The 24,239-nt window shown below is 39.0% G+C and overlaps 1 protein-coding gene across 2 annotated transcripts; it reads right to left on the bottom strand.

The window, feature by feature from the left end:
• Positions 1 to 1,606: 1,606 nt before the first annotated feature.
• Positions 1,607 to 19,032, bottom strand: Theg (Testicular haploid expressed gene). Of its 2 annotated transcripts, XM_018456434.1 has the most exons (8): positions 19,000 to 19,032; positions 7,595 to 7,722; positions 7,002 to 7,105; positions 6,836 to 6,928; positions 6,383 to 6,526; positions 5,232 to 5,355; positions 4,869 to 5,094; positions 1,607 to 1,819 (listed from the first exon to the last, which is right to left on the bottom strand). In XM_018456434.1, exons 2-8 carry the CDS (start codon positions 7,706 to 7,708, stop codon positions 1,623 to 1,625), a joined length of 1,002 nt encoding a protein of 333 aa, XP_018311936.1. In that variant the 5' UTR covers positions 7,709 to 7,722; positions 19,000 to 19,032; the 3' UTR covers positions 1,607 to 1,622. The 2 variants fall into 2 exon arrangements, with proteins under 2 accessions (XP_018311936.1, XP_018311935.1); XM_018456433.1 differs by lacking the exon at positions 19,000 to 19,032 and having other exon boundaries at positions 7,595 to 8,012.
• Between the last annotated feature and the right edge of the window lie 5,207 nt (positions 19,033 to 24,239).

Genomic DNA, 24,239 nt, shown 5'->3' with positions numbered 1-24,239 from the left:
GGGCAGAGGAGAGAGTATCGATCATCGACTAGAAGTTGCCTCGAGTGCGTTCTTTACTTACTGTGACCATTTGCTTCTTACACCGCCATTAGCTCGAGGACGAGACGTTAATTAGGAAAGTGTCGGACGTAACGGTGAAGAAAAATTGCTTGCGACTAGGAATTCAAAGACCATCCGTACCCCTTTAACTTCTCGATGGAGGTAAAAGCGCGTACGACGTGCCTTTAATTAAGCAATTTCACAACGTCGAATGGTAATGTCTCTATCATTTAGGATGGAAGAGCAGGGGTATCACCGGACGTATAAAATGAGCATGACGGCGAGTGAAGTAAAATAAAATATCGGAAGGGGGCACACAAAGAGGAACTCGGGCCTTCGAGCAAATTACGAATAATTCGATGCCATTAATTAGGCAGGTTGATAATTATGCGGATTGTACTATTTCTGCTTGAATAATTGATCAAGAATCGTATGAACCGCAACAAGCCATGCGTGCATATTGTCGAAATAATGCAACGTCAATTTGAATACAACTAATTATTACAGATCATTAAACAGATATTACGGATTACATCATGGTTAATTTATTATTCATCTTTTTTATTCATTATTTATCGCACATGTATGTATAAAAGGTATGTACGGGAGGAAACGTAGCCATTTCTCCGGCGCAAAACTTTGGATATGCTCTCCCTCGCCGTATAAACGTCCCTTTAATACATCCGGGCGTTAAGGGCATGTGTCGTATTTCTCGTACATTCCTTCCGCAAAATAAGAAAATACCAAGAACGAGTTGAAAGTCCAGCGCGCGTTATTTCGTGTCCCACGCTCTCGTCTTTTCTTACTCTAAGGATATCACGGAGTTCGGAATGTCTTTACGAAGTTACGCGACAAACAGGATGGTCGTTGCAACATTATACGAAACGCTAATCCGTTCCGAGAGCACGAGCGGATTGCGAGCAGCTGGCCTAATTTACGACGTCGACGGACACGGTTATGTCTCGCGCTTTTGCCGCCGACGCTCGCATAATGCAACGCGACAGGCCCGACTCTGCTTTTTGATATATTGCGTGCACAGGATCGCATGACGAATCGTAGCGTTTGCGAAATAACCCTGTATTTCTCGATGTATAACACACATATATATATATATATATATATAATACATCCGCGTGTCCCGCGAATATATCAAACTATGCAAAAGCGCGCTAATAATAATAGGTGTGCACCGATTATCTCGTGCACAAGATTATCATTCTGGTAATATTCAACGCGACCCCAAGCCCCGTATAACAACCGGAATTCCATTAAACGAAAACGCATGGGTATTCGGGTTACCGTGGTATTCGAGTTATTAGATTTCTACTATGAATGATCGTCATGCTTTCTGTTTTCCAAACGCTGCCGTTTATTACACAGTTACAGTATATACATTTTCCCAGGAAAATTACGTAATTCATGTGATTCTGCTATTACTTGCGAAATTACGAGCGTACACGGATACTAGGACAAATACGTTGAATTTTTAATGAGCGTATTCTGCATTCGCTAGATAAGACCGAGAATTAACGCCGGTTGTTTTGTTGTATATCTATACAGTTCTCCAACGCCCATTGGCTGCTTCATCGTTTGAGTGCAGTTATCATTCTCTTGAATACGGGTTTCGGATAGGTCTTCGGTTTGGCGAGACTTTTGAGACGCTTGGAGCATCTCGCCTTTAACGCCATCGGCGACACGGTGAAGGCATCCTCTCGGAGATCCGTTTCCCTACCCGCTGGACGTTGGGCGGGTTTCGCCAAAGCGATTACTCTCTCGGAAGCTACGGCATTAAATGTTATACCTTACGCTATATGGTCTCAATCCTATCCATTAACATCGGTTTTCCGTCGGCTTATTCTTATCAACGGGATTAAGGCTACCAAGTAAAACTAACTGTTCCACAAACGAATGAATATGAAATAAATTATTTCCTGTGGTACTCTAATGGCAACCATAATCCCGCTTGAATTCCATTTTGTATACATAAACCACAGGTGTGTGATATTTGTTTAATTAGTTGGTTAGCAGCTTTGTTACATGACTATGCGTGTACAAGAGCAATATGGATTAAATTTCTAAACGCACGCAGTGCGTTTATGCCAGTGTCAATTACAATTACAAACGTTCATAAATAAATAAATTTCTAATGATATAAAAGGCTTTGAGAGAGAAAGGGAAAATGTCACGTTAATTTACATTGAAATTATCTCGATTCAAAATATTTTAACAAAATGATTTGAATTTCATATTCAAATCATCACAATGGATTCGTATTTTTTTAAATCTAGCTAGAGTTATCTGTCAAAATTGAGGTGGAAAGAAGACCGCAGGTGGAAAATTTTTTTCAAAATATTAACTAGGCTAAAAAATTTGTTTAATATTTAATATTTTAATCTTCCTTCGCTTCTCGTGAAGGTAAAATGTATATTTTGATTTACGTCTTTTACTTCATGGACGCCGCAGAGCGCGCGTGAGATATATTGTAAAAGTTGCGCGCGATCGTTCTACTATGCTGCCGCATCTCGTATTTTATTACAGACGGATTTCAATGGAAAAATGTTACGCGTCGGCTGACTCGTCGCGTGCAATTATACGTGAAAATTAAAACCAGCCGGCTATTTTCCGGGGACGGTTTGTGCACGCATTTCCCATTATCGCCGAAAGGCTCGATGCACTTGCACGTTTTGTATCAAGCAACGTCTCGCGCGCGAAATTAAATTCCACGTCAGCGACGAGGAACGTCGGTTACGCCCGACGACAGCCCGAAGAGAAACTTGAGGAGGCATCTCCTCAGGAATATGTTGTAGAGAAAGTTGGATGCGACGGACAGCGAGTGAAGTGATCGAGGCTTCTAAGAGGAAAGAGAGATGAAGGAAGGAGGGGGATAGAGAGAGGGAAGGGAGCACTTTGGCTGACTTTTCGATATAGATTTAAATCGACTTTGGAATTCTTTAATTCCGTTTGTTTATATTTCTGCCGCGCCCCTGTACCGTGACGATGGCTCAAAGGAAAATTAATCTACTGTCGTACAGTTGACCGTATCGATCGATAGTGGAAGAAGACATCGTTTAATCAGACGCGGCCGAGTAACCGTGCGCGATAGGACATGATATACGTAGACGAAGCGAAAACCGAAATAACCGAATTGTACGAAAGACAGATGGATAGACGTCATTTATTATGTAATCTTGAGATTTGAGTTCTTTCTCTCGGGATAGAATGTAGCTAAAGCAGCGAAAGATCAACATATAAATGAAAGAAAACAAATGAAAATATACGACGATAATAAAAATGTAACAAACATCCAATGTAGAAAAAAATAAAAATTCCACGTGAAAAATCCAGTGTGAATAGTTAATAAAATAAAATACTGATATAAATAAAAGTTATATAAAAATATGTGATAGAATGTATAACAGAGGCACACATACCTAAACAAAAATTGTGCACATAAATGCGTAAGTGACGAAGAAGAATTATCGAGCGAGAGATAGCATCGGAAAACAAACGACGATGTCACTGCGAGCGACGTCCTCATTAAATAATTACAATACCGGAGAGAGTGCCACTAACATTATGGTATGGAATAAACGCTGCAGGCAGGATAGTCTGCATCGAGCAGTACGGTAAGCATCGTGCGGCAAGTGCGGCATCGCTAGCAGATCGGTAACAAAACACGTTTAGTGTGCCGCGGGCTTAATGTGTAGATCGTGTCCCGTTTATCTCTCCTGTGTCCATATCAAATGCTACAAAATCGTTACCTCGCAGTTATGGTTGAACGGAAAGATAACGCGAATTCTGCATTATATCACGAATTCAGTGATACCCTAAACTAATAGTGGAGTATTCGATGTCGATCGATTACCGGCGGCGCGGGCGGTGTGTATGCCGTATACGGGAAATTCCATTAATTCCGTAAATTTTTACCGAATCTCCAAATCAATTAACGATCCTATATAAAAAACATTTTTACTCGTCGACGTTGCCAAAACCGTAATTCGGTCGAGATTTATTTTTCATCGATGCTGGATGCCGAAAGGTATACGTTTGTTTTACGATTGTTAAAAATATATAGCCAGTTTTATTTTTATTCTGCAATACGTAAAAATTTTTGCCAAAGCTCGATTTACCGCACAAGCTATTGAACAGTCGTAACCACCGACGAGCAAATCCGTAATCTTTCGTGATGTAGCGAGGTGTAAGGCCGACGAAATCACGGATCTGCTACGCAGGGTGTCCCAAAATCACAGAGATACGATATCGATGCGCGACACGAATAGTAGAAAATAAATGAAAAAAAAAATAACAGTTACATTAATTTAAACATTGAGAATTTTATACAATTTTTGATATTTAATATTTAATTTGATATTTAAAAAATACGATCGCTTTTCCATATCATAAATGCAAAGATTTGCTCTTCAGTTAATTTTAATGAGACATAAATACAACGGTATTTTAATTCAACGCTCGATTTTCAGCTCAAGTATTTCCGTTGAAATTTATATTTAAAAATTCCTAACAAATAACGTGACTTTTCTCATGAAACGCTCGTCAGGGAAAAATGCAGCCAGGGCTCGCGTTGAATCTCGACGGGAAGATGTCCGCTGGGACACCCTGCGTATGAGCTTACTTACGACATCCAATAGCACGTGTAATAGTATTGGTGAGCGGTAGAATCTACATAGGCGACAACGAAAACGTCGCTTCCTTCGGATCGATGGCCACGATTCCTTCGCATATCGAGCGAAGAAATCGAAGCGGAAGGATTGCAACGGCGAAGCAAATGGTAACGGTCGTAAATGTAGTGGCGAGGTGCGTGTTACTACCTCTAGCTTTCGTCGCGGCCGGCGAAACGGCGCCTGGTATTCGGAATGAAACCTCCGGACGTTTCTTTCGAGTCGCAAGTTTCTCTATTCGCTTGGTCATACGATAGGTGAGTGCACGCTCAGACACCTCGAATGGATCTCTCAGCATGGGCTTATGTCGAACCATTGGTAACGCCAAGAAGTACACTCGCTCCATATCGATCGGCCTCCACTTCCTCTTCTTACTCTGAAAATATCGGATAATGTGCGATCGATCGAGCGAGTGAACGGGCGGCCTCGTCACCAGAATTCGCGACGCATCGAACATTTTTATCTAGATCGATTAATATTGATTTATGAGAGAGCGGAAACGACGTCGCTTACGGGTTTCCTCCTTTTCGGTCTTGCGGCGACTTTGGGCGCAGCTAGTCTTTCCAGGACCCGCATGTGCCTTTGCCAGTCTTCTGGTTTTGTGAGAGCTCTGCGTAGTTTCGCCATTCGTTTTCTCCTAGGTATGAAAGCGGGGCATTTTATCGCGGAAATTTGGGTTTAAAGACTTTGGGTTTGCTTTACTGAGAAAAAAATAAACCAGAGATTAATTAACGTTCCATTAGTGGCTTAAGAAAACTTGCGTTATTAGCAGCATCGCGGTTTATCAATTCATGTTGGTTATACAATTACGAAGATGATAATAACTATCATAAATTCATATCAACTGCTGGCAATAATAAAAAAAAAAAATTCTTACATTTCTTCTAACAGTTAAATAATTTCAAACTCTTTGAACGTGATAAAGATATTTCCGATATGATTTTGATAGAATCGTTAGCCACTAATGGAAAATTAAAGAATCTATAAGGATGAAAAATGTGGCGGTAATTGTGGCGCGGATTGTAGTGGAATGTCCTATATATATCGCGGTCTATCGTAGAGAACTATTAAATTGATGTTTCTGATTGTAACGTGATCAATGATTGTAACCATTGCAATAAATGTCCAGGATAATCTCTCGAATTTCATTGTGCACTATTAATAATCACTTCCGATGCAATATCAGATGACCTTTCGTTAATTAAACGTAAAATTTGCATCCAGTTGCAATACGATCAATACAGGAGAGGGTTTATAAGCTTACGTTTTGTTACTTGCCCACCGGTATTGTTGTGCCTTTATAAAATCAAGCTAATTATTCAATAAGTAATTAATTCTCGTTCATATATATAGTTGAATTATTTATTTTGCCGTAGTTTACATCCGGGTTTCATTTTATTAAATTTCACAGCACTCCCGTAATTAAAGTATAATAAAAAGAAGGGAAGAAAAAGAGACTGAAAAAGGAACTTTGATATGACAACTCGATTATTTGATCATGCAATTTCCACGGAGATTAAAATAGCCATTTTTTCCTGTATCCCTCTCGTTCACCGTTGGAGATTGCAATGTGCTCGTACGAATATGGAGAGATTGTGTGCCTAGATGCGCGTGTCGTTCGCAGGGAAAAAGTGACATGATAGTGGGAAATGTATCGGCCTTACTTTTTCCTAGCTTCTCGCTCTTGACGCGCGTTGCAGAATACACGATACCGCTGGTACCGTGACTTTCGAACCTTCACCAGCAGATCGTTCACGGTTGCCTTCATGTTTTTGGTAGCTGCCAATTTCATCGTCTCCACCAGAAGTCTAACGTTTACGGTATACCGCTTTTAAGTTATCACACATACATATATCATCGATCAAGTCTTAGCTATCAATTTTCTGACATTATCGAAAGTGCGAGTGACGTTAAAACCGCAAGAATAATCTTTTTATATTTTGATTCTTAAACAACTTTACCTAAAAATGAAAATAATAAAATATACGAGTATGATAAAATTAATATTTGTATGTTTTCGAGCCTTTTGGGATCTCTAATAATATTAGTTTAAGATTTATTTTTAACTAAAGTTCCTTATCGAGACCGTCTTCAGCGTCGAGGAAATAGATGTGCACCTTCTCTTGGGCAATGCCAGATCGACGATACGCTTGCTACTCTTCGCTGCGAGCGTCTTCGGGTGAATGCGCGGGTAAGGGGGCGGCGCCGCTCTGCGCGATAATAAATTTTCTAGAGGACTCGCGATAACCTGACGAGTACAAGAGCGGACGACTGTGCACTTACGCGGGATCGTATTTCTTGGTTACGAATTTCGGTTGCGCCATAACCCGGATGCGCCTCGAGGCGCGGCTCCTGAGAATCGCGCGCCGTACTGTAAATGGACGCGCCTGAAAGTACATATATACATGTCAATATAAGTATCCGAGAAAAAGACACAAAGACCCCTTTAGCGCACGCGAACGCCGCTCGAGCATCTGCTTCATCGATCGTTTTCAACTGAACGTTTTTCCACGGAAAAACCTTCTGTCTCTCATAACGACTGTTTGATTTCATGTTGGAGGATATCTCAATTTGTATTTAACGTCCTTAAATATTTGGAGCAGGTGACGTCTCATTTGATCTTCCTATTTCATGCAATCTCAATTGCGAAATCCGAATTTACTTAAAAAGAACCGCTGTCCTAGCATTAAAAAAAGACACGATCTCTCCTTTAATAAAGTCCCAGAGCGATAGATGCAAACGCAAGTGATATTATCGGAAAGCGTATTCCAATCTCTTCGAGTACATATTACAGGAGATAATAAAAGTTCCCTCTAAAAGACGTTCACCTTATTCCGAATAAAGAATAAACGAAGAAAATAGACGTAAGTATATACCAGGACATTTGGATCAGTTCTGCGAAGTCTTCTCCAGTTAGGACGCGCTAATAGCGCGATGTGTTCCGTGGACGATAAATGAGCTTGAGCGTATTTAACTCTTTGCGAAGGCATCTTATCGCCGCCTCTCTTTTTCGCTTCTCGTTCCCGTCGGTTTTTCCCACAACCCTCGGCACAACGATGAGCAAGCGTTTCCGGTATGCTTAATTATTAAATTATACTCGCGTTGCTTTAACGATCCCCGAGCGGAAAAACAGTGCATTTAACGGAGACCCGAGGGAGAGAAATGTACCGAAAATTAACTCGACACACTTTCGCGGTTAACGCCGTAATTTTTTCGCCACCATTGAAGCGGACGTTCCACGAGGAAATTTTGTGGGATTCGGACAGCGCGTGACAGAGAGATTGGGACTGAACAAAATACGAGCGGATCGAACAAGCTCGAATTTTATTTCACACCGCATATTTCAAGGCTGTTGGCATTTCACGCAGAACCAGTGTATACATATACAGATATTCTTCTAAAATATCTGGTCTACGACGAATATATTCATTCCATCAAGCTGGGAACCGCGGCGGCGGGAGAGGGGGGGGGGGTTCGCATCATCGCGAATAACTACGTGTATAACTACGTGACAATGTTCTAATTCTGCATGACAACGCAGTAAAATTCGTCGCATAAACGCGCCCCCGCGCATTTGCATTCCGCCGAATATCTGACAAACTCCAAATCACCGGAGAAATCTGCCGTAATAAAGTTCCGCCGGTGTGTATGACAAATTAACTGACGTGTCAGTGATTTTCGTGCGTGAAATATAGAGTTTCGTGAAAATATAGGTACGCGCTTTCCCGGCGCGCAATTGAAATATCCCGGCCGTTTTTCCTCGGTCACCGCTTAAAAATGCATGCACGAGAAGATTGAAGATGCAGAGATGGGAAAACAAAGCCGGCTAACCGCATTATGTACTCTTAATGCATGACGGAAAGAGTTGAGAGGCTCGTAATTCACGAGCAGACGGCCGAAGGATGAAAAGAAGGGATGCGTTAATTCTCCGTCCCGCGCGAATCGAAGTCTCGACTCATAATGCGGATAAAAGTTTATCCAATGAAGATCTTTTAGGGGATCTATTGGTTTTATTCGTATCGAATCGTCCATGGGAACGCACGAGTCATTCAAGTACCTCTGTCCTTTTCCTTCTTTTCCTTTTTTTCCTTTTCTCCTTCGCTTCCGGCGTCTTCCTTTATTGCTATCCTTCTAGTTTCGACTCGTTTCGCCGTTTCCGTTTCCCTCTGGCTTCGAAACTGACCCCTTTCTCTTTCTTTCCCTCTTTCTCTTTCTCCCTCTTGTGGTGCTTCCTCCCTCCCCCTCTCTCTGTCAACCCCGCATGGGAAATCTCAAATACGAGTCTGTTTACCTGGCACTTGAAATCCCGGTGGATATCGATGATAAGATTTCGTCCTCGCCCTCGCCCTATACCACTCCGCGTCACGTTTCCTGCGACCCTTCCTCCCCCTTTCCCAACTCCTTCATGACACAATTCTCCGTTTAGATTATGCAATTTGTATTGCGCGTGTTAACTACCTTTGTGGTCTGACCGTTGCGAGTGCAATAATAGCTCTCGCCGTATCAGATCGCTGGAACTTCCCTCGAGAACAACGAATTCGTTCTGGAAATGTACGACGCGGATGATTGCGGTATGATTGATCTCATGATGCTATATCTTATGCGTTACGCGACATTATTATGAACAATTAAGACTTTCGACATGCGGAAGCATGGATTCTGTTTGCATTAAGCTGCAGTAATGAGAATTGAGTCAGATGTTCTATTTCAAGAGGACGAATTCCATCAGTAGTGGTTTCAATCGCTAGTACCAAATGGAATATTGAAGACAAATTAAATCACGTCTTTAAATACTTATTTATTCTTCTAATATTTACGTATTTCTTAATTTCAAGTGATAAAAAGGAAATTAGTTTTTCCAGAATTAAGAACAACGTGAAGTTGAAATAAAAGTAAATTGATAAGAAAAAAAATAAATAATCCCAAAATTTTTGGTGAAATTTTCAAATCTCTTATTTTCAGTTATGTTTTGAAATAATTCATATAAAACATAGATTTTTCTTTGAATAAATCAAAACTCGGTGTACTAAAATAATATACATTTTTCTTAGAAATAAATCATGATGTGTGTGCGTGCGTGTGTTTTATGGCTGATGCGTTTTAACCATGGTTTGTGCGCAAATTAATTTAACGGAGTGCAAGCAAAGTGAAAAACTCTGGATCAGAGTCTACCCAGCTGCTTTTATCGCAATGTTCGTATAAAACGCAATACACGTGTACGATATTCTTTTTAATAGTTCAACTTCTCCCGTTTTATTTCTTTCATGTTTTTTGATGAGAGTACCGAGTGTAATCATTTTCTCTATCTTTTTTCGGAATTTCCTTGATTAGATATTACACGTGATGTGATGATAAGCGCGGTTGCGTCAACCTTGGCGGAAATGTTGTTTTACAAAATCCGGTAGAGCTGAAATTTCGACTCCGGGAATATTCGTCCATGGTGCGGATGAAATTGGGATTTGTCGGATTTGTGGATACTCCGCATTGCGCTACAGAGTTACGGATATCCGGATTTTTCAATATAGCAGGTAATCTCAATCACATTCTCCCTCTTTCTCTTCCTACTTTCACTCTATCTCTTTTCTCTCTCTCTCTTTCTCTCTTTTTTATAACATATCGCGACGTGCACGTCGCAAACCGTATTAATTTGCTCTGGAATATTTGCCATCACTGCCGTTCGAAATTTTATAATGGAACATGTACCAATTTGGATATATGTAACGCTCTATTTTTCTCATCGTTTGGCTCCCATTCTATGACTTTTTCTTTCTACTTCACTCGCGCGTTAGAATAGAAATAATATACTCAATGGAAATTCCGCAGTTAATGCTAATAATGTTTTCCTCACTTTTCGTTTGATTGGTGGAGGACGTATTAAAGCGACTCGAGAAAGAAAAAACGCTTTGGTATTCACACAACATCGATTTGATCGCGATATTCTTTTATAATCTATGAAAAAATTCAAACACTCTAAAAAAATATCGGTGTGGATTTAACACTACACTGAAAAAAGAAGTGTTTAATTTTAAGATATTAAAATGTTTTATTCTTGACTCCATTTTTTAAACACTTAAAGAACACTATGCGTTTTAAATCCAAACACGTAGTGTTTTGTCTATTGAAAAAGTTTAAAACTAACATTTTTAAGTGTTTAAAAAATAGAGACAAGAATAAAATACATTTCTTTTTACAGTGTATGCATTGTCTATACAGTATATAGTCAGTCTATATTTTAAACTATACAACTTTTGTATGAAACATTTTTCTCAGAAATATTTACTTTTCAAGATATTTAAAGGGGTCCGGGACTTTTTGAACACCCTGTATAATTCTCATTATGTTAATATTAATATCATCATGGTGTGGATTTAAAATCCCTGGTGTTTATATCAAAAATATTATGACATGGATTTAAAATTCATGGTGTTAAATCTATACCATATTAATATTAACATCAACACGAGAATTATATATGTATAATAGACATCGCATGGTGTTAAATTCACATTGATATTTTTCAGAGTAAATGAGTAAAATTAATGATTTCTTACTCGCGGTAAGAAGAGAAAAATTATTTGTGGAGAGATAAATTTGTTGATGCGACGATTAATTTATCTGTCCATTCAAATTATTCATTCATTTCAACGGCATGCGATAATTATCAAGGTGCTGTATACATTCAAAGGAGGGCGTGAAAAGAGAGTACCAGTTCGCGCAGAACACCGTGAAATTCGCTAGACTTTCTCTCCCCCTCTCTTTCTATCTCTTTTTCTTTGTCTCTTAACTGTGCAAGCTCGATGGTCGAACTCGAAAAACTTAGAGGATGACCCCATTCGTCGTTGGGATCAGCGCGGAAGATACGACGAGCGAAGAAAAGTTATCTCGCATCTGCGATCGTGGGAATGGAACGAGGAACGCGCGTTTTTCTTCCTCCTTCATTCCGGGATGTCGAATGGCATAATTTAGTCGCAATTGCCGTAGTTCATAGGATGGCTGAAATCGTCCGACTTCATTCGCGCGAAATCATATCGGCGCGCAGCGTGCTCGGCTCCGAGAGCCGAGTTATTTTTACACGTACGTGTATGTACGTATTCAGCGAGCGTAACGTAGCGAACCTGGTTCTTTCCCTCGTTGCGCCGAGCGGTCATTTGTATCTCTACAGGTTTCGTTATGTGATGTATAATTTCTTCATATTCAATCGGTTTAACTAAAATTCTATTTTTCCGATGATCGCACGTTCGTATAATTTTTATATATTTTTATTTTCATTATTTTTAGTCTGCAAAAATCGATGTATAATACATATATATATATATATATATGTATTATAATTTATTTATTTAAATCTGTAGAGTGAAGTAAACAGAAATACAATATAATGATTAATTTCCTGTATAAAACGACTGTTCATTGAATAAATGCATTTACCCTATTTTTCTAGCAAACGGTATGAGAAAAAAAAGCGAAGGAGAGAGAGAGTGAGAAAGAGAGAAAGAGAGAGAGGCTATAGATTTATTTAGATAGGTTAGCGGTTGCGTGGTATCAGTAAAAGTGTATATTTCATAAACATTTCAGTTTAACTCATCGTTTTAAAAATTCTCTTACCGGAAGATATCAAATTTTTACATTCACTCTGGCAAATATGTCAGCTAAGCGCATTTTATATCTCTACGATACGAAATTACGCATTTGAAAATAAATATATTTTCTCTTTAATAAACAGGAAAAATTTTTTATTCGTTTAATGATTAAACTTTTAAATAACTCTTTGTTTTGCTATAACATGTAAGAAAATATTATAACTCAAGCTATATATGAGTCATAAATTCACTTGCTATCTATAAAATAATAACGCATTTATCTTTTATATGTGCCATACATTACATGCTACATCCTTGCATGTATTCTATGGTGCCATGCCGTAAATTGTGAAAACGTTCCACATCTGTCGACTTGTACTTCGCAGGTCACTTTCGTTAATTAACGTCGATAGATACCTATAGAAAGTATCGATAATACCCTGTAGGCTAAGACGGTGAGCCAGCAATTCTCAGGATAGTTCACGTAGAACTTTAACGGTTATTGTCCCGAACGTATCTTCTTAAGTTACCCTGGATTGTCCCGAGACCTCTCCGCAACCCCATCGATGCGCCTAACGATCATCGAGTTTGAAGCGACGTGAAAGCTTGTTGCCTCGTAATATGATTTGATATCGCGGACTTTTTACTCTCTCGCGTTCATCGCTTGGCGTACGGTAAAAATCAATGCACGGGGATATATACGTAAAGCGACTGTGCGGAAATTTGCCAGTTTACTGCCAGTTCGCTGACATAATAATACGATAAAAAAACAGTATCAGGCACAGGCCGGCTAACGAACTAATAGCTTTGCGATCACGTCACGCGATACGAAACGCAATTCGCAGTTAACATCGATCGCGGTAAATATGCAAATCTCTCGCGACATTCGTTTTGCCGAATGCGAGCGATATTAAATGTCGCGGAGTAGCGTTTTGCGTTCGGCCGAGAGATGCGACGCAACGATACGAACCGTAAGGCAACGTGCATCATATCACGATTATTTCGCGAATTAGTTTCTACCGTACGCTATTCACAGCTGCGCGATACTCCCTCATCGCGTAATGTATTAAGCTCGCGTGACGTTGGGCGATTATCATTGTCGGACGTGAACGTTATCCGACAATGAACAAAACTCTGGTGAAACCGTGGGTTGCATTAAAGTCAGGGACATTACAGATCGCGGAAGCGAAATGATGGAGAGGATAGAGGAGTGAGAGAGAAGGAGAGAAATATAGATAGAGAAGCGTAGACAGTTTCGCAGAGACCTGTCTTGGATTTGCGGAAACGCGAGGTAAACGAACGGAGATAGCTGCGCACTGCCTCTCGCAAAAGTTGTCGCGAAAATTTTCAGGCGTTTCTCTCGTGTTGTTGTTTCACGTTGTCGCGCGGATTCCGGAAAGATAACGCCGCGGGCATGTGTGCAGGACAGCGTACGCGATGCGCAGGATGGACCGACGATGATATCGTACATATATACTATATATACATATACATATATATATATATACGCGAGTATATTACACGGAGCAATGTAACGCATTGTGCGAGGTCGAGATGGACTTCGTGCCGGCGAAGTTTGTTTTAATCCCGCGGTCGCTTTTCTGAGCTCTTGTCTCAGGAGTCTCATTATAACGGACACCTGCCGTTTTTCTTTCAACATGGTTGGCCGATGGAAAGTGCCCATGGCTATGGGAACGAAGAACAAAATCCATAAGATAATTATCGTAACGCGAATAGAAAAAAAGATAGCACGATAAACAAAGCGCATCACAGAGTAATGGATCGATCGATTGAAATTTCTCGCGCAAAAATACGCATTGTGTTAGCCGTGGAAAATGAGTCCGATGCGAACTCCGACGGCCAATAATTCCGATTCATGGGACATTACGATATTGCATATGCACGGAAGTTAATCGTCCTGTCGTGCGAGGCTTTATGGCTTATACGATGCCACGTATGGTGCGTTCATTGTCGGGGCCGTATGATACGAGAGCGAGCGTGTGCTCATGATTTTTTAAGGATTTATGGATGGACGTGCTCATTCTCTTCCTCTAATTAAAAACCTCCCACGTGTGGCTTCGCGAAAAAAAAAAAAAATTGAGGAATTGCTGTCGGATCGATACCAGAAATAGAGTACCCACTGCGAACGATAATTCGGCATTTAACACGAATTATCGGCGACACTAATGGCACGACAGTAATAAATGCATTACGTATTTATAATTACTCGATAATGCGATATCGCGTTTTCGACGAACTAGTTTCGTCTGCCTCTTTCTCACTTCCCTCTTTCTCTCTCCCTCTCCTGCTTTCTCTCTTTCTCGCATATTGCACGTAAAATTTCAATACCATCGTTATTTTTGTCGTCCGGAAATCGACATAGGCTTTCGGAAAAGCAAAAACGCGCATTTCAGCGGCGTCGATGAATAGTATTGTAACTGCAATTTTTCACAGTTATTTTTACGACAGCCTTCTATTCCAGAATTCTTTGTTTCTTCAGTTACAATGAAAATACAATATTAAATAAACAACGTAAACTTTAAAGTCACAGAATTGGTTTGAGATGTACCATTAATAAAACAGCAACAGGAAAAATAATTACTGCATCATTTACTTTATAATTGATAGCACGAAAAAATGTAATTTATACTACTCTCCACCGTATACACTTTACGTAATAAATAATCGTGTTGTATTAAGGAGAAAAATAAAATAGTATTTTTTAATATTTTTGCATTCTGAAAAAATATGAAAAAAATACGAAAAAAATTTCTTGTTCACCGTTAATCGCACGCACAGCCGATAATGGATTTTCATAGGCAATTCTTTTGAAAATCACAGCGATGATGAAGGGCGATTACATCCGCTCTATGTATAGAAAATTTGGCGGAGATTGCCGGCTTTGTTGCACGTTCGTACATAGATGGTAAGTCTTTCGCCGCATTAAATGGAGAGAGTTATAACCCTGTCGGGCAATAAATAATGCATCGTGGATGTGTACGCGGTATACTCAGCGTATTGTGCCACGGATAACATGCTCGCGAACTGAGCATGTTTAACGACCGAATAAAATTTTGATTTCGCGGCATTTTGCTGCGCCAACATTCATTAAACCTTTATAATCTAACCGCTTTGTCGTTATATTTAGTTCATTAAACTGTACATGATGCATGGAGGAAATCAGTCGTGTTATGAAAAAGCACGTTTGCAAATATCTTTTATAATGTAAACGTAGAAATATTATTCATACAGGTCGCAATCATATATTTTGCTTCGGTTGTAAATTCTTAAAAGGAACGTTTCGAGAAATTGCATTGCTTGTGTCGCGATCCAATAAAACAGTATTTATTTAAATCCTTGATTTATTGACGGTTATTATTAATGAAAAACGTAACAACGATCGTATATAATAAGCCAATTGTTAATTTAGATATTTTATTGAACGTCGTTCAATATAATTAATGGCAGTGGTAACATATTATACACGTATAATTGTTACATTTGTATCAATAGTTACGAGAATTATTTTGCTCAAAGCGTTAACTAGGACAGCTCGTTGATTTTAAAATATTTTAAGTATCACTTGTAATGTCATCCTTCGGTACAAATAATAACTAAATTGCATCTTTGATATTGTCCTCCTTTCGGAAATGCAGTTCTCAAATTGTAACATTTCGTACATTATCTAATGATTAGTAAATTTCTCGTTACCGTGATGAGGCAACGAGAGTTTACCGTCTGCCGCATGCCGAGGTAACATTGGGAAAAATGCCTCATCGATAAAATATTATTCCTATTCTATATATGAGAATATAATAAATTAAAATTTTTTAGTTGATAGAATCAAATAAAAATGAAAAAGTCTTAATTACCACATTCACCGATTTGCTAACTGCGATGTTTAGAGAAAATTACTATTTAGAAAAATCGCAATTAATTTTTATATTTACAGAAATAGTATGATAAAACTTAAACGTTTACATGATATTCTTTGGCAAATATGTTCGAATTGTAAGATAAATATTAAGATTAATATTTAACAATTATTTTTAAATTTTATAATAATTCTTTGCAAAGTACCGTATTTATCTGTTGTAGGAAATTTTGTTCTCTTCAACCCGACAATCGGACAAAGCCAGATCTGTTCGCATGATTTTCTCAGTTATTGATTTTGTATTGTTATTCTTGAATTATTGACATACAAGAAAATAATTATACAAATATTCATTACGAAAAAGGTATCTACAATAAATTTAACAAGACTTTAAGGTAGTTTTTAAGATTAAAGTCAACTTTTTTTAATTTTTTTTTATAATGCATTTAAAAAAATTGCAAATATTTCGAAACAAAGTTTTATAGACTTTCTAATTGTTGAAGGTCCGGAACATAAATTTTATCGGTTCTCATATTGATCCGCCCCCGAATAAAAGCAGTGATCAGTAATTATTCCTGCATTGTACAAACTTACTTCACGCTGTTCTCTGTCATAAACAGATTAATTATTTGCACCCTCAGTTTCACGAAACGCCTTCGAGCCAGGAACTTCCTGTGCGATCTCAATCGCAATTAACGCCGCTGTTCGAAGGCAGCATTAATGGTCGCTAACGATCACAATAGAAATCAAGATAAGCCGTTTTGCAAATTAGGTATTATAGTTCCGTCCCTATGGTGCTTCCGTCACAGCGAAATGATTTCAGACTCAATAGCAATGATGCTTCCGAAACTTTCCCCCTGAAGCTGGAGGGAAACATAAAAAGGACATGTCAAAGTGGTCGGCTATTTTTATTCATTGGACTCTCTTCTACGAATGGTGAAATAAATTATAACCTACTGGAGAGTCACATGTAGATATATGGTAAGGTACGCTAAGCTATTTCGGACAGTCGTAACTCATATTTACGACCAATGGGAGTTACGCCAACTTTAAGAGGCTGCATAATGAAATCCAGTGGCGGTAGCTCCCTCGCCTTCCAGCAACCCCTTGCTTTTCCTGTAGTTCATTCCCACGCTTTTCTACCTCTGGCCTCATTTTTATCCTCCTGTTACATTTGCTCTTCTTTGACGCCTAATATTCATATTTTTGCCTCGTTGGAGAAAGGAGGCAAGATGAATATATCACTCGCACCCTCACCAGTCGCTGACATTTGTAGCTCCGCAGAAAGCTCAAGCTGGAGAGATATAACTAAGAAGATACCTGAGATAGCGTTCGTGTCCTCAAGGATTCTTTTGATGGTCCCAAATTTTTATTCCAAGGGCGTAATACCTATTATCCTTCGTCACTGTTCAGATATAAAATAGATGGTTTGTCACACCACAAGTTATCGTTGCATAACTAATACGTTTGTCAAAAATATTTTTTTTCGCAAAGAATATGTACCCAGATAATATTTATGTTGCATAGGATATCTAAAAGATGTTTAAAAGACGTATTTTAGATATCTTACGAGGGAGTAACCACTAACTGAAATATTGTCCCACAGATTACAAGATTTCATATGATTTCATTTGACTACAAATAATTTTTTTCACTACAAATGAAGTAATTTGATAAAATATACGATTTTATTTAATATTATACAATGATTTCTCGTGGTATAAATTATTGGATTATACATAGAGATTTTATATGAATTTTATAATGATTTCAAGGACTCTGTCCCACGATTATATTAAGTGATTATCCCCTATATCTTATGCAACATGCATGTTAGCTGGGTATCATTTAAAATTATAACGACGAAGAAAATCATTGCAATCGATAAGACAAATGATTGGCGCAGTTACCACGATCAGAGAACTTGTAATTAGAAAGTTGAATTTCTTTATATTAATCGAGTGCCGCAAAGAGTTAAACATTACAACTACTCATTGTCTACGCGCGCAGGTACTCCATCCATTTTATCCTGCACCGTGCAGTTTCGCAGCTTTAATCGGTGCCGTGTCGGTTCACTTCGTAATTGCTTCCTGCTCTTTAAAGCCGTGTGCACATCGGTAAAGCGATAAAGTTGATAAAAAAGTTTGCTTATTAAACGCAATTGAGACACTCGCGGTTTAAATCTGAATTTATGTTCGTAAAATAATTCATAAATGTCAATTTTTTTGTAGTCGTTAAAACTGCTTATTGGTCGTTCCTATGAGGCTTAAAAAATTGACCTTTCAGTAGATATTTAGATAACTATCTTTTGCAAAAGCGATTGTCCAACTGTACTCTGCTGTGGAAAAAAGTTTCATTCGGCTGGTCCACTTCGTCTCTCGACAGTTCTCGCCGATGTGAACGCAGTCTAACGATCGCAACGATCCGGTGTCGCGGAACGAGATCTATTTTCTGGGAGAGATGCTTTGGTTCCGTAAACAAATATAACGAACGCTCGATTACAGTCGAGGGCTCCCCTGCTTGTCGTCGTCATCTTCGTCGTTGTTCTCGTTGTTACAGAAGGTATACATTGTCGTGTATTTGCTCTCGGTGACGGGTATGGCACGTGGGTAGCAGGACGGCGTCTCGAGGTCGGTCACGATGCCGTCGTTTATTCGCGCTCCATACGAAGCCCCGGTCACGTTTCTTCCGCGCTTTATGCCGCCCAAGAAGTTCGAAACTATGGGCCCGGACGGCGGCGGACGGCGGAAACATAAAACTCCAGACAACATAACTCACCCATTTCCAGACTATCCCTTCGAGAAATTATTTTGCAGGATAGCTCTTTCTCTCTCTCTCTCTCTCTCTCTCTCTCTCTCTCTCTCTCTCTCTCTCTCTTTTTTCTAACCTATGGCCTCGCGCTCGAAGCATTTTCTCCACACGTAAGAAGGGTACGCGAAGAGAAAGATTGTTGCGCGATTCTGGGCGCGCGAGAGAAGCCGGGAAGCTTCTCTCTCACCATCTCTCTCGTTCTCTCTCTTTTTCGATCCACTGGAACATTAATCATATCCCCCCTCTCCGCACGCCGCAGACGCTTCGGATAAATCGTCGATACGCTTGCGGTTAATTAGGCGATTAGGCAGCCATTGTGCCGCGCACCATTCCGCGCCTTTGCCAGCGGAATTCCGGCCCCGAATTCTTACGCTCGATTGTTACACGTGTAATGTTGTAACAGTCGGCGTAATCAATCGATTCATTAGCTATGTTTGCGGATATAGAGACTATAGAGGATTAAGCAGAGTGAGACTAATTATGTTGTGTAGGAAAGATGCTTCATGATGATTTTCAAAAGCGAATTACATCACAAAATTGAAAATAAAATTAGGTATGTACTTTACGCGGTTTATTTAATTGAGACGTTATTCCGACAAAGAAAGAAGTCTTCCACCTTTTCTTGAATTCTTTTCTTTAATTATCTCTTTCAAATTTCTCTCATACTTTTCACATTTGATTAACGGAAGATGTTAACTATAACTCATTGTCAGTACGAACTAATTACGGATTCGAATAAAGTGATTAGTGACCTAATGATAGCGAGGTTACTGAATATTGCGTCGCGGTAATCGCGCATTATTTCACCGGTCACGTTTCCACGAAGGGGATTTTAAATCGTGACAGTTGAACCGGAGGGGATGAACGTAATCATCCTTTAATTATAACAACTCACGTATCTTAGCTATCGCGCGCGAGATTATTCTCGGGTTTACGTTAATTCAATTTTCGCGTATACGTATTGATACAGACTCTGTTCGGAATCTGTTCGCGACGCTAACTACAAAAGGAACGTAATAACGTGTTACACGAGATGCGTTTAGTCGTTTCGCAGGCATGGCGATAATCCACAGAGGCATTTATACGCAATTCGGAGTTTTCGTGCAATCCGCGTGTAATCGGACGTAACGAAAGTCGTATAATTCGTTTAAAGTCGCGTAAACTTCTGGAACTTTGCCTGGTATCGCTCCTAAAGCGCAGAGTATCGACTTAGCGGTACTTCGTAAAGTGTATCGCGACGCATCACTCAGTGAATTCGAAACATTACAGAAACTGAAATTTAACGGCGAGATTTAACGCTCGCGAAGAACGGCGCGGCGTTTACGACAGTCGGCGAGAGATTAGGATTGCGAGATCCAAAATGCATTTTCGTTGCCTCGGAGATTTCGAAGATGGACCATTATCACGGAAGTCATCCGCCTGGCAAGCGCGTTTCACATTCTTGCGAAGTGCACGTTCTTAGCTACGTCGCCTGGCTTGGCAAGCGACTCGTCGAGAAACATCGTAGCGTCGTGTCTGTAATGCGCCCACTCGACTGTTCGCTATTCCATTTCTTCCCCTTTCCCATCGCTTTCGATCCACTTCCCGGTAATCTCTATCTTCTCCATCCGCGAGAAATCCATTCTCGCCCTTGATGTTTAAACACACGAAATCTCATGTACAGGGTGTTTCGGCACCGTTCTCGACAGATACGCAGATACGTAAATGTGTGTGAGAAGACTATTATTTTTCACGTTGTTAATAACTTTGTATTATTAATTAAAAATTTGCGGAATAAATCCTGATAAATCCTTATAAATCCGACCGCGGCATAAATGTAAGTTTATGATGAAACTTTATTTTTCAGCTTCACGTAAATTTTCATTTAATCGTCAGTCAAAGTTACATGCTTGAATCATATAAAAAGAGATGATTTAACGAGATTTCTAAACAAGACAACAAGAAAAGGTTAAATTCAAGCTTATCAACGTATGTATTTTCTATTGTGTATGTCAGATTACATATTACAGAAGGATCATAATTATACAAGGTTTTCACGAACAAAGCTTTTTGAAATAATCCCGCAAAGAAAAGAGAAAAATGAAATAACGGTTCTATATTTCTTTAATTATCTCGAAACTACATTAATGATAGCGGAGAAGCGGTATCTAAAATGTCGGTGTGGGAAATGAGATTTGTTCGTTCCAGGGGTGACAATTGTTTTAAGAAAAAGGAGTAAATCGAGACATACATAAAAAGCACGCTCTATAAGTATATTCGACATAGAAGCGCGCGTACGACAATAGTATTTGCAGGTTCCATTGTTCTTTTAATTAGTTGGTATTCCCTCGAGTATTTCTCATGGAACTAGGAGTAAAAGGCCGGTCAGCAAGTCGCCGTTGTATGAGGCAGGTCGACTAGGAACAAAATTATCGCGTCTGTTGAATACTCGTTTTCTCATTGAATACGACTCGGGATGGCGGAATTCGCTGCCGTTCTCCTCGAAATGAATATGCGCGAATGCGAAGGGCGGAAGAAAGAGGAAGAATTTTCTTAATATATGACATCGTTGCCTTTTTACATGGGTGAACCATTCGTTTTGTCGATTATCATTAGCATAATGCACGAGGCTCCTTTTTCTCGTCTTTGTTGCGCGCGATTAGGGATTCCTATCTGCGGCATCGTTCGCCTCTCGAGCAAATCCGGAAAAGAGCGCGCGATCACTACGTATATAGAATGTCTATTCGAATGCGCACTGTGCTATTAAATAAAAACGCATTGAAACGTTTCAGAAATTACGGTACCCGTAGGAATTTATAAAGTAGGTCACATTCGAAGCTTGCACGCACTAATGGGCTGCAATTAATCTTTATCTGGTTTTGGAATATTCACGAAACAATTATTACAATGTAACATTTCTCTCTCTCTGTCTCTCTCTCTCTCTCTCTCTCTCTCTTTCTGTTTTACTGACAAGAATAAATTAAAAATAAAAATTTTGGTTACGATAATTATTATTGAATTAAAGAAAAGAAAAAGAGAGAGACAAAGAATGCTATCAGTATTAAGGGAAAAAAGCGAGGAATATTTCTCTCCACTTTTAAGCGTTTCGCTTCTTGCAATCGAATTTTGTGCGTTTGGCGAATAATGGCATTCCCCTTTACGAGCATAATCGAATGCATGTTGGACAAAACCGCACTCGCTGAGAGCTTCCTCCTACTGCATGTCGTCGATTTTGTGCACCGTCATATCCTTCGAATTTATACGTTCTGTTGTAACTTAAAAAAGAAAGCGAGAACGAGAGAAACGAACGAAAAAGAGAGACGAGGGTTTGACATCACGAGGTTTTCCTCGGCAAATAAACGCCACTGAATCGTGTCACGATCTTGAAAAAGTCTGTGCATTCGGGCGAATAAAAAACCACTGTGCCCCGAATATCCGGAATGAAATGGGATAATAAAACTATGACCAACTACAGCGTTCAACCTTTAGTATTCTGTGTACCATGGATGATGCATTGTGTTTTTAGGCTTTGACAGAGAAGACAATTTATCTTTAAGATTTCGATTATAGCGAAGAGTGCTTTCTGTTTCGTCGATGAATCGTAAAAATTCAAGTTTGGCTTTTTGTCATTGAAAACATAATGACACGTGTTATTAAATTTATTTAGAATTAAATTAAATTATACCTATTAAAAATTTAATTAGGTGTAAGTTCTTTTTTTTTTTAAGAACTCTTTTACACGTCGTTATTTGATTTGATTAATTTAAAAACTTTCTCGAAGTTCAATTGTTTCTTTTAATCGGAGATACAGTCTCAAACCTCTGAAAAAACGTAACAGTCTTAAAAAAATTTATGCAGACGAGCGTAAAAACCGCAGACTGCCTGGAGTGTTCGACGGCAAGCAAAAGATAATAAAACAGTGATCGACGAATGTAGGAAGTTTAAGCGAACTCCACGGTATTTAGTAACGCTAGACGCGAAAAGAGAGTATAGACGCGATAGTAGACGGATCGTATGCAAATCACGATGGCGGCGATCGTAAACTCCCTCGCCGGTCGGCGCGCGCGCGCGCGCGCGCCAAGCCGGATGGACTATTTCCCAATGTCGGAAAATACGTGTACGATATCTGATGCGGAACCATTTGCACGAGCTAGGGTTTGAGTTTAGTTAAATGAAGACGCGCTTTGAAAGTGATCTTATCGGTGCACGTGTTTATCGACTCTCCATCTAACGCGACCATCTCCGGCGAATTGGATCAATGAATCTATCTACTGAAAGTAATTAATTTGCCTTAGTGACAGATAAATCGTTACATATACAAACAGTATCATCCGATTAAAAAAAAACGATGTATTAACAGAGCATAGCAGACGCTTGATTAATTCAACCAATATTTTCAATCTTGTGTTATGCTATGTTTGCTGTGATTTATTATTATATTATTATTATGTATTATATTTATTTGCAATTTTGGATTAACAATAAACGAGATGTCTAAGTTCCATTACACATTTTGTTAATGCAACATTGTACATAAATATAATAATAATAATAATAAATATAGTAATAAATAACAGATAATTACAATCACTATATAACTCTTTGCTTTCCTCTTTCTATATTTTTCAGATTATTTTCTTTACGTTGCTTTCAAAGTACTAGTATTATATTCTTTTTCTGTTATAACAATAACTGTCGTGTAAATTAGTGAAAGAGAGAGAGAGAAAGATTATTCTTAATATTTATCCTCTACCTTTTACAAGGATTCTGTCGGTGCAGTTTCCTAATGAGCACACAAATCAGGGATGAATAAAGGCTTCAAGAATTCTACTGGCAGCAGAAATATGACCGTTGAATTCCTCTCGCTCCATATGTTGTTCACGGTATCGCAGCTACCGGAAAAAGTAGAAATATGACGAATTTTTTCTCTACATATTATCTTCTAATTATAACACCCAATCCACGGACGAGGATTCTTGTTTAACCGCGTCACGTGTCGTGCTGTAAATAAAATAAATAGTCAAATAAAACCTCTCATTTCGTTCTATGCATAAAATTTGCACAGCAAAAATTGTTTAATATTTTTGAGAAAAGAATCTACGGAACGAGTGCGGTAATTAAGCTTATCGTTTCATTCAATTTTATATCGCATTCACTTACATTCTTTTCGGTAATTAAAAAAGGATTTTTGCGGGTCTGTTTAGTTACAGTGCTCTGATTAACGAGTAATTTTAAATATATGTATACAGCAATATATTTCTGAGCGTTACAAGAGAT

The sequence above is a fragment of the Mycetomoellerius zeteki genome, unplaced genomic scaffold (genome assembly GCF_001594055.1).
Source record: "Mycetomoellerius zeteki isolate Tzet28-1 unplaced genomic scaffold, Tzet1.0 scaffold58, whole genome shotgun sequence".
NCBI lineage: Eukaryota > Metazoa > Arthropoda > Insecta > Hymenoptera > Formicidae > Mycetomoellerius > Mycetomoellerius zeteki.
Note: the sequence above shows the minus strand (reverse complement) of the source record. Positions and strands in the feature narration are given on the sequence as shown.